Genomic DNA, 12,163 nt, shown 5'->3' on the forward strand with positions numbered 1-12,163 from the left:
GGACCACTGATCTAGTTGATATATTGTATGTGCTTGTTGTGAACATAGAGCCTTATAAGAGGCTGACAGAAGTTTTTTTTTATTTCTTTGTGTACACAATCTTTGTCTCAGTTTAATCTTAATGCTAATAAATGATAAAGTAATAACCAGTCACTCTTAAGTTTTTAAGAATATCACAAATACGTGTTATTTAAAAAAAGTGCACATTTCTGTAAAAGTACACAAACGATTGGAAGGTTTATTTAGATATGCTCTGATGGTGTTATCCTAATTTGGTGAACTTAGATGACAATTACCGTATGATCCGCACAATTGGGCACACCAGGTTATAAGGCGTACTGTCATTGATCGGGCTAAATTTAAATTTTTGTCGTTTATAATGTGCACCAAACTTTAAGCAAGACAGATGTCAGAGATAAGCCCATCAGTCAGACTTTATTAACTGTGTTCACTGTAACTCTAGAACTTGTTTGTGACATGCTACACGTTAGCTATGCTAGCATATTTACAACATCTGGAACTTCCATCCTTGTTTGTAACACGTAAAAAAAAGAGACTGATCCTGCTAAAACAAACGTTACTGTAACAACGCTAACTCCCAACCTAGTTTGTAATGTAAAAAAAAGACAAAAAAAAAAAAAAATCCCAGAATTCTCTGTGAAAAGTCAGTGTGTATCAGCTCAGTAGATTAGCAAATATAGACCACAATGCATTCCGTTTGAACTTTTTTCTGCAAAAAAAAGTGTAACACTTAAGACAGGACTGTTGGACTGTGTGGTGCCAACTTATGTGGCACAATATTTATGCTGTACCTGTCAGGACTCACCCAGCCATGTCCTCCTCCGACCACAGAGAGACCTCTCTCCTGAGTATTAACCATCTTTAGCACCTTCCTCACTACAACTCCCATCAGCCACCGCTCCAGTCTTCTCCATGCACAGCTGATCATCATCATCCTCATCAGAACCACCTGCTCCAGCCACTCCAGCCTCAACTTCAGTGTGAAGTCTTGATCGGGTTTTTCCGTCATTCTGAGCAGTTCTTCCTAGTTTGATTCTCTGTGTCTTTGACCCACACCTGATTATTCGTTCCTCTGCCTCGCCTCTGTGTTTTTGACCATTGCCTGCCTTTTTGACGTTGTCTATGTCTTGCCTTTGCTCTGTTCCATTAAACCGTTGGCAAATGGATCCTTATGTCTCAGCGTCTTCATCACAGTACCGTGTTCTAATGATCCTGCTAAGTAGTTACACTGACCAGTTCACGCTTCAGAGTGGCATATTCTAGTGAGACAGCAGATGTTGGTTTCCATTCTCTTATTGCTTTTACTGTTTATTAATTTTTTGTTCAGTGGCACTTTGAATTGGCAATTAAAAATATTTTTGAACTGCTGTCGGACTGGTTGCTTATTTGTTTAATCTTGGATGTGAATCAATGTTGCTAATTAGTATTTTAGTACATATGGCCACGTAGTTAAGATGTAGAATATCTAAGCAGTAGTTTATTGTATGACCTGAGTTTTAAAAGGCAACTCTGTAATTCTCCATTTAGGTGAATAATCAACTCCTTATGGGGTATTAATTAGATTTAATAGGGTGTAGATGAAACACTGATAAGAGTTCATTTCTACACTTTGATTGTAGATGCAGTCGACATCAGGAGTGTTATAGTTCATTTGGACTGAGTTGAATAATATCTGCAAAACTGTTGAAATTTTACACTATTTTGGTGTTTTGATACTGGGAATTTGGACCCAAAAAATTACAGAATTACATAACACTCAACTTTATTTCCACTTGTATAAGAAAATGGACAGATACTGCTAAAACAAATGTCACTGGGACTTGGCTAACTCCCCATCTTGTTGTTAAAATACCAAAAAAAATAAATAAATAAAAAAAAACATAAAAAACACACAGTCTGAAACCGCTACATTTTAGCCGTTCCAGCATGTTTACAATAACATCCAACTTTATGGCCATCTTGTTAAAAAAACAGTACAAAAGTAAAAAGAACAACACAGTTGGATACCGCTACATGCTAACGGTGTTAGTGTAACATTAGCACCAAACCCTGCTTGAGACCAGTAGGAAAACAGACTGACATTTTGACAGAGCGCCATGTACCTCTCAAAATCACTTCAACATCAGTAAAAAAAAAAAAAAAAGTAAAAATAACAGGCACTTCAGATTATAAGGCACACTGTTTGTTTTTTTAAATTAGTTTTTAACTATTTCTTAAAGTGCAAACAATTAGGTAGTTTCCTTGCTGGTGTTTTTTCTTATAACCTCTCGGATCAAAAAGAATGAGCGGATGTTTCTGTACTTGTGATTTTAAGTGGATTTGTTGACATTTATAGCTAGTAAACTAGCTGTGCTTGTTAGGTTTACTGAAGTGTTGGGATTCTTTGGTAAGAGTTACAGCAGGCAGCACCACGAGGCATGCAGTGAGTGAGTGAGTGCTGGTAAAAAGGGACAAAAGGAATTAAAGGGAACAGGGAACAGGAATGAGACAGGGATGGTGAGAAATTGTACAAATGAAACAGGGGTGATGAGGATGCACCTGATGGGGGGCTCATTTCCGCCGTGGGCTTTATTGTTCCTGCCGAGATTTGGGGAACAAGTGGCTGCGGCTGCTTCTCCATCCATCCATCCACACCCAGGGACTTTATTACACCCTGATGGGCAGGGATGGAAAACCAATCGAGGAGATACGGGTGTGAGGTTGGAAAGAAATGTATGGGGTTTGGGAGCAGCAGAGACAAGCAATCTGCCATGATGAAGGGCTTCCCATTTCTGCACCTCCTCTCGGACCCAGCACATCCTCCCACATCCTCTTCAAGCTTCACTGCGTTCCACTACAGCTGCCAACTGACCGACATGACACCCGCCACCCTCACGGCCACTCTCCCCACACGAGGCCTGGCAGCACGCCTCTGTTCTTATTTTCATGTTGTGGATTAATGAAACCGCTGGTTATTTTGGGAGAGGATAATTAGAGTGAATTTTTGTATCTCGTCACACTGAAATTCAGCTTTTTTTGCTGTGGCCTGGGACCGAAGGCTGCAAGGTTAACTGTTGTGTACTTGACTTCATTTTTCACTGAAGATACAAGACAGTGTTAAATATGCCTGTTAGTGCCGTGGGAGTGGTATGATAAATTAATTAGAGGCAGCCAAGTAATACAGCTACAGCAAACAAACACTTGGAAAAACACTGCGATCAATCTTACTGAAGGTTGTACACCTCCCAGTGGGGATGGGATGAAAGAATTATACATTTATTGATTTTTAATGAAAGCTTATCTGGCTGTTACTCTGAGTCTGATCTTTGTTTTGACTACTGATATAACAGAAGCTCTGTAGATTTGGGCTTTTATTGTGTGTTAGTAACAATACTTACTGGGCACTTGTAACTGAAATTATGCAAGATCTCCCAATTTGCAACCCAAATAATAAATGTATTGTGGTTTTTTTGTTGTTAATAGTTTTTTTTTAAACTTTCTTTCTGCCTTTAGCATTCTTTATAAACCATTTTGTGACTAGTGTCAAGTGTTTTGTTGTGTAGTGTGTTGTGATTGCTACATGTTTGCTAGTTTTAACAAGAGTCTTCATTACAACTCTAAAGTTACATTTTGCTAATCAAAATTGCTACTGAGATTGTCATCATAAGCTCAGGTACGGAACAGCCTTTAGGACATGCTTTGTCGGGCTTGTTTGGTCAGTCTGTTGGGTCAAAGGTGATCATAGAACTAAAAACTGTCTTAAAATTGTTTCAAATCAAACCAGTGACTGATGCCATTAAATCAGTCTGCACTGTAGCATTGAGATGTATTAAAGTCACTCTTTTTTTATCTAGTGTTCCTAGTGGATTTTTAATCATGGTTATGATCTTTTTAGGCAAAATCAAAAATCTTGTGTTAGTTTCTATAATACATTTTCTGCAGAGTGGTTGGAGTTAATCAGAAATTCACTTCTGAGTTGTGGGCGGAGCTGTTGGAGGGAAGTAAGCTTCCACCGATTTCCCATCATCCCTTCGTTTACACTCTGTCCTGCAAGCTTCCAGCCCCTCACAACTCCAGGCTAACATTAGTGGTGCAACAAAAATGTCAGCAGTATTGGAGCTATAAATCCGTACAGTTCTGAGCCAGATGCCAACTCAGACGAGGAAAATGAAGATGTTAATGGATCTATTTGCCGGCAAGTGAATGCATCGGAATGGGAGCAGGGAGCTTGTTGCCTACAGACTATGGTTACAAAACCCATTTTTTTTCAAACTTTCTTTTTTATCTCCTCCTGATTCATTGCAATTCTGATAAAGAAATACTCATAAACACAATTTAATTCTTTCTTTATTTTTGTATTTAAGTCCACCATGAGAAAAACGTTATAAAGAAATATGTAAGAAAACGCCAAAAAAATTATTTTCATTGGAGTGGCTCTTCAATAAGTGGGTCTCTAAAAGTGTATATTTGCACAGCTATACATTCAATCCACACTTTGAACATTCTATATGCTTTGCCCTTCAGCCACTAAAGCTTGTGCCTATTAGCACCTTAAATTGTGTGTTTTTTTTCTACATCAGTTCACTCTCAAAACAGTTTTTTTTTAAAGAACAACTCCAGCTTTTAATTGCCAATCTCAGAATTGTTCATTTGTCTTTATGTCTCCAACAGGTTCCCTATGTCAAAGTGGCCCCAGAGGACATTCTGAAGGTCCAGTTTCCCCGCTTCACCACTCTGGATTTGAGACCAACCAACACTGACATCAGCTTAGCCGTGGCCGGCCTTCTCACCTTCTTTAACAGCACCACCGCCTGCCTCATCTGTGCCCAGCCGGAATGTGAGTACGGCATTCGCACCTTTTTACAGCAAAATCTTACACCCCTGTGAATTCTCATGTGGTGTCTCTTACGTCTGCTGGTGAAGCGCAGGCTTTTTTTTATTTTTGTTTGCTATTTTTACCATGTTTTAGCACACATAGGCTTCTGTCAGACTTTGATCTGACAGCAGATGCAAAGATTAACAACATCTCAGCCTGTGACACGCTTTCATCTGCAGCTGCTGCTACCGTCGTCAGATAAAACTCCTCGCATGGCTTCACACCAACAAATAATGAACTACGGTTACTAGATGATTCTTTCTTAGTAACAGGATTGTTGTTATCATTAAAGTGATTTAATTTCAGCATGTTCCGTGTCATAAAAATCAGTTTTTTACTCTCGGTTTGGTGTACAGTTCATGAGGCTGCGTGCACGCTCAGAGGTGCTAATGAAAGACAAAAACAATGGAGGATGCAGCTGTCTCCAACACCAATGTAGAATGTGCTTGTTAGATTCTAAAGATACTTGACTGTATGACCTTAAAAAAGCTTGTAAATCTTCTGAAGGTAAGTTATTTTTGTAAATAGAGTAGACGATTAAATCGGGACTTGTTCCCACCCTCTTGAAGACCAGAAAGGAGTAATTACAGATCCCAAGACAAAAGCGGCGTAACCCGGTGACATCAGCTGACCTTTTTCTCTAATCACTATGAGGCTTTGAAGACAGGAAATAAGTCTGAGATATCAGCAGTGTCAGAAGTCGGGAGGTGGCATTGAGCCACTCTGAGCTACCTGTCAGCACTTCGTTCTTTTGCCTTTCAACTCGTTCCTCTCATGATTCTTTTTTGATCTTTATTTTAAGGCTCATTTTTTTAAAGAAAGGAAAAGCAAAAGGATTTATTTCTCAAAAGAACATCATAAAGGTTAAATAATACCTCCCAGTGAAGCTGAAAATTAAAATTAACCAATAGCATAGTTGAGAAAAACAAATACATTTACATAAATCGAGGACATAAACAGGAAGATTTTTTTTTTTTTTTTAACGGATGAAACTGGTTTGGAAATCAAATAAATATTTAACCAATAAAGCAGATTGACCCATTATTTTAGAGGTGTACGAAAGCTGAAAATGGCCAGCCCTACTTTTTTTTTGGTCGTTTTCTCATAATACTGAGATCCACTATGTCGTTATCACAAGAAAACAAAATTTGCTTTCTGGGACCCAGAGATTTTATCTGATTTAAGTCTTTTTATTTTGTGGTAAACAACAAAAGCCGCAGAAGAAAACACTTTACAAAAGTTGTTTTTTAGTCTGTTTTCAATTTATTAGTCGATCTACACTCCTCAAACGCCTTCATTCCGTCTCATGCATCAGCCCCCCATTCCTTTTATTTCCCTAAAACTCCCAAACAAACAGGTTTGTGAACCCCGGTATCTCTGCATGGTGCGTTCACTGAGCTCCAGACATTAGCAGACCCAAATTATTTACTGGTCATCACACATAGAAAATGCCTTACCTTCAGCCCTCGCAATATCAGGTCAAAGCCGTCACCGTGGCTTTCTGTTCGGCTGCCGCCATTTTGAAACCGTCAACAGTGATTGGTCAGAGGAACTACAGTCTCACCAGGTGGAGACGCTCGTCGCCCCGGGGTTCTGTCATTTAACATGTTGGGTTTTTTTAGGGAAATAAAGGGAGAAGGGATGGTGCATGAGACGGAATTAAGGCATTTAAGGATCCATTATATAATTATTATAATTTTAAAAAAGACTAAAAGCTGCTTTTGTTGTTAACCATAAAATAAAAACACTTAAAACAGGTAAAAATTTTTGCATCTCAAGGGAGAGAGGGACACTACATTATACTCTTCATTATCTCGTTATCATGAGAAAACACATTTTCTGTTGATAATGAGATAATGGATCTCGTTATCACAAGAAAACAAATTTTGTTTTTTGGTGATAACGAGATAGTGGATCTCATTATCATGATAAAGAGATTTTTACAAAAGAAGTAGGGTAGGTTATGTTCAGCTTCCGCAAATATGTGTTTTCACAGCTTTAAATATCATTCGTGTAGTTTTCAAATATTAATTAGTGTAATTCATTCCAGTAGAGGCTTAAATACATTTTTAACCTAACAACAGTGTCAAGGTGTTTCACCAAAGCACTACCAGGTAAAAAGAGATCTCCACAAAAACTACATATCAGCACATTCCCGCTCATGTAAAATGTCATAAATATTTAATTGTATTGAACATGCACTGCTAACAGATGCTTCGAGGACACACATACAGCAGGGGTTGCAGATAAATCAATGTAAATTAGGGGAACTCACTTACCCATGCAATTCCCTTGTTTGAAACTGAAGGTAAAAACAGGACGCAGCTTTTCCGGCCTTTTCGTTCAGTGAGACTTTTGCTCAAAACCGGCATATTTCAGACCCGTTGACCTTCTAAATTTCTGTCTGGGTATCAGTTCTGTGTAATGTGGCCTTAAAGGTTATTGGTGTGTCTCAGAAGTAAAAAATTAAATCAGAATTGTTGGTTTTCTGATCAGTCGGTGTAATCTCAATGTGGAAACTTCCTGACAGCAGCAGCAGCAGCGTTTAGCAATGACATGAATTTTCTAATTATGAATTATGACGAACATAATTATAACATTGAGAATGCCATGTTTAATTTTTGTCAACCAGCTCCATTAAATTCGACACCATGGTAAATTTTGTGCGTTAAGTAGAAAGTGAAATTAGCACACTGAAGTAATTTGGTTACGATAATAAATGGACCTTAAAGACTTTTTCTATTATTTATTAGTTTTTAAGGGCTTTTTTATTTATTTTTTTGGTGACCCTACTGTACTACACTCCCTTCCTTACACTTAAAGCCTGAGAACTGTACTTTTCTCATATGACTCAGAGTTAAAGAGACTATGGGGAGGCAGAATTGAGAGGAGAGCGTGACATGAGTGGGCGAGGTGAAATGACTTGGATCAGGAAATGGGAGGTGGGAACCACACTGGAATTATACTTAAGCAGCAAGCAGGAGATGATCCTGGAAATGGACTGCTGTATTGATTGCGTGCTCTCACATGACCTGCATTCATTCAATAGAAAATGCAGCAAATGGCGGCCTGCCTAAATGTGTGTGTGTGCTGTGCGGCTGACGGCGTTTTCAGCAATATTCTCAGCTGAGACTCATTTGAGGTTGGCACCCGATCCTCCCTCTCCCACCATCTTCAGTTAGTTGGTCAGTTGGATGTCTCTCGTCCACATGTTCCTGGCCTCATTAATTACCCCGGCCAGTCACAGCCTCATAGAGCTCAGCCACTTCATGAATATTTTCAGAAAGAGCTCTAGACTCAAGTGGGGAGGAGGATAAGAAGCGAAGGAACATGGGTGCATATGTGTTTGTATTTTTATGTTTTTCATTGACAACATGGACAAAATGTACAATGTGCACGGTTTGCACGTTCACTGGCACCCTGTTTTCACACTTGTGGGTCTTTGGATACTGCACCTTCATTAGTGAGTGTATTGGTGCAGCTGTCAGGCTGAAGAAGAACACCCAGAAGGCAATGGGAAACCTAACATGAAGCAACAGTGCAAAAACAAGATTTATAGGTTAAAAAAAACGTGGATGTGTATTGCATTCAATAAAAAAGAGTTGATCCTCTTTATAATTTTTTACTTACTTATTTATAGACATTATAAACATTATAGAGCAAAACATTGGGGAATTTTTAATTATATTGACCATTATGAAGTGTTTTTGTTTGTTGTAGTGTAGAAAACGAGTTACAACCGGAGTTTGTTGCATGTGAAGCTGCAGACGCAGGGAGGAACCGTTGATAAAGTGCATGGCAAAAACCCAGATAAAAATGATCAATTTCTCAGTAACTGCGCACAAATAATCTCACAAACATCACCAGTACTCATTATTGTTAAAATAAGCTCCACAGAAATTCCAAACATTCATTACTTGTTCTCTTAGAGTGAAACGACATGTTCAAGTACTGCAAGTTGTAGACACGTCCTTAGCTTCACACTTTAGGATTACAATTGTTGTACTGCCAAGAAATAAATAAATAAATAAATAAATAAAAAATAAAAAAAATGAAGCATAAACAGAAAACAAAATTTGGTGAAAAACAGGGCAAAAATTTGTAAAGAAAAACAACAATAAAACAAACAATAGATCAAAAAATGAGCTAAAAATGTCACAAAAAACAGAAAAAATATACCATAAGTCATATGTCATCAGTGGTCACCAGCAGCATTGGTGCTCCACAGGGAACGGTCCTCTCACCTCTCCTTTTCACACTCTACACTTTAACTATGATACATTCTATCAGCAGAAAATAATCTAAAAACGAACAAAAGATTCTGGAAAAACAAAAAAATATATATCAAAGATATGCAACAAGGATGCGGAGGCGTTTGGATTCATATGCAGGCAGGCGAGTTAAATATTGACCAAAAGAGCCAAGGGCAAAAACAAAGACGTAGTCACAAGCCAGAACGGAGTCAAAAACCGAGGAGTGAGACAGGGAGGCAAGGAAAATGGGTAAAGGTGAAAAACACGACAAGGGAAACGCTAGAAAATACTTTGCAAGGAGCAAAGTCTGAACGGGCATATAAACGGTAAGGCGGATGAAAAGCAGCTGGTGATGACGTAGAGAGAGACCGTTGACTGATGAGAGATAGAGTGAGGAAGTAGCAGAGAAGGTCAATATTCTAGAGAGGGCTCCCTCTTGTGCTTGGAGGTGGAACTGGAACTCCGAGCCCTGGCAAAAATATTTGAAAAAAAAACATCTTTAAAAAAAACAGATTGTGAGCCACAAAGTTGACCACACCCTCTACATGAGCGTCCTGGTCACACACAGACTTGACAGCTTTGAGCCGTGTTGTCAAGCAGCTCAACAAGCAGATCATACTGGTTAATATTTAGTCCTTCCTGAATGTTCAGTGGATAAGGTAGGAGGAATAAAACAGACTGGTGATATCGGGACGAGCACATAAACAAAAGGGACGTGTCTATGACATGGACACATTGTGGCTTTTCAACATTTAATCCCAGATCATCTTAAAGATTCCATGAGCAGATGAGGTTAGTTTCTTTACTTTTGTAGTCCTTACAAAAGTTAGAACAAAAATCACAGAAAAAATTCAAATGAAAATACTTTGTTTTTTCTTTTAAATACACACAAAAAATTAGAACAAAAATCACTTTTTTTTCTTATGCACTTTTATAAAAACAACATTTAAATTGATACTTTTATTTTTCTTTAAAATCTCATAGAAACTTCTCTGGCATTTAATTTTATCTGCTTCTTGTGTAACAGATTTTACACTTTAGTAAATTGGTGTTTTGTAGTAGTCTGTGTACCCATACATTATGTCTTAGACTAATGTCTGGTATTGTTGTTTTTGTATTCTAAGGTCATTCAACAAAACATTGTTTTATATTGATTTCAGGATGTAAAATGAGCCACTGCTTCTTCATGTGCTGCTTAATGTCGACTGTAGTCAGTGGTAAAAGAGATGATTCCTCTCATCAGTAATGTACTGTATGTGTGAGAAAAATGGAGCACAATGCGCTGTCAGATAGCTGAGCGCACTTGATGGCTTTAAAGCGTTTTTACAATACAGAACTTCTACCCAAGGACAAGAGGCTTTTAGAAGAGGTCCTTTACTTCCTGCATTTCCAAAACGGGCACAGCATGAATGAAGATCCCCAAGTTGAATCTCCTGCACACTTCCTGACATGTTTACTCAGAGTTGAAAGCTTTCGCGAGCAAACATTTTTGCTCTGTATGCAAAAGCAAGAGATGGAGGTTGTGAGCCCCCTCTTGAGCACAACTTCATGCTTATAAAAGCCAGGCGGGTGCTGGCTGTGCACAAATAGCCTGTTGAGTTAGATGCTGTGGCTAATGTCTCCTCTTATGAATGGATTATCTCTTGTCCTTCACACAACTTTAAGAGGTGCATTTGGTGACAGCTGGCAATTAGCAATACCGTCTATCCCTCCCTTTTTCTGGCAGCTGCTAGAGCCACATCAGAGATGGTTTAATTTTAGAACTTTTCATGAAGAAGTTTGCTTTTCACAGTCAGAGCTACTTTCTTTCCATGGGAAGTTTGAAATGTATGCAGAATTTCTGTAAGGGAATATGGTGGAGGAATACACTTGATCCAATCACATCACAATGTTTTTTTTTTCTACAAAGTACTGTTATAACATCCCCATTATATTTTTTAAAGGCCATTACCGGTATCTATGGTTGTAGTCTTTGCAATGCCTATGAGTAGTGCAACATAAATTCCCTCTGCTTAAAGGTCAGCTGGTTACATTCAGACGGTAGACAATGTTTATAACCTGGAACAAAATTTATACAAATCAAAGGTAAATCCTTATCCTAAAGAGAGGCAAATCGGATGAACCTGCACTGTAAAAAGTGAAACCTTGGATCAATTAACAACTTTTCTGTAATTTGTTTAATTTAAAATGATTAGTTTTAATCGAATTAAAGTTTTGAGTAGATGGTTTACTCAACTTAAAAATGTAATTTGATAAAAAAAAGCTATATTTTTAAATGAAATGTTATTAACTGATCCAGTGTTTCATCTTTTACAGTGTGGTGTTATACTTGATGGTCAGTTTTTCATTCCTCTCACTCACATCTCTTGGTTTACTAGACATACTGCGTATCTGGTTTATCAAACATGTCACTTACAGAAAGTTTACGGGTCTATTTACCCCCACCCCAACACCTGTATGTAATGTGTATCCCTTCATGCCTGAGATGCTCAAGATCGTCAAGTGTTGAAGGACCCAAATGCAGGAGACAAGATTTGTTGGTGGAAACTTAAACATTTACTAAATAATCTCAAGCATGACAAAAACAGGGTTGGCTAAAAACAGTCTCATTGTTTTAGTGGGATTTAAAGCAATGCAATTTTTTTATTATTTATTTTTTAGTGGGTTGTAAGTAACTGTATTTCTGAATTTTTGCAGTAAAAGAACTAAATCATAAATTAAACCGACACCTAAACAAATAAGATAAAGATGAAATGGAACTCTCACGCATGGAAACATTCAAAAAAGACTGAATCAAAGTCTCAGATCCTCACACCACCACCCTTGTGTGGGTTCCAGTAACCATGACAACAAGAACAATCCCTCTCTTCTGCAAGATAAAGGAAGAAGGCATGGTCACTTAGGGTTATATCTATATCAAAAAGAGTCTGCATCCTTCTGTTAATCACTGATACAACAGACAGAATACAAATTAAAAGGAAATTCTTGCATGAATGGCATTAAAGCATTAAAGTCAAGGCAGAAATAATTTCGA

The 12,163-nt window shown here is 38.0% G+C and overlaps 1 protein-coding gene across 3 annotated transcripts in view; it reads left to right on the forward strand.

The window, feature by feature from the left end:
* grik4 (glutamate receptor, ionotropic, kainate 4) overlaps nucleotides 1–12,163 on the forward strand; it is a 401,676-nt gene that overhangs the window by 246,257 nt on the left and 143,256 nt on the right. For all 3 annotated transcript variants that reach the window (XM_036215059.1, XM_036215057.1, XM_036215058.1), the window contains exon 6: nucleotides 4,672–4,837. In XM_036215059.1, the coding sequence (XP_036070952.1) occupies nucleotides 4,672–4,837 (166 nt within the window). The remainder of the gene's footprint in view (nucleotides 1–4,671; nucleotides 4,838–12,163) is intronic.

The sequence above is a fragment of the Oryzias melastigma genome, linkage group LG13, assembly GCF_002922805.2.
Source record: "Oryzias melastigma strain HK-1 linkage group LG13, ASM292280v2, whole genome shotgun sequence".
Classification (NCBI taxonomy): domain Eukaryota; kingdom Metazoa; phylum Chordata; class Actinopteri; order Beloniformes; family Adrianichthyidae; genus Oryzias; species Oryzias melastigma.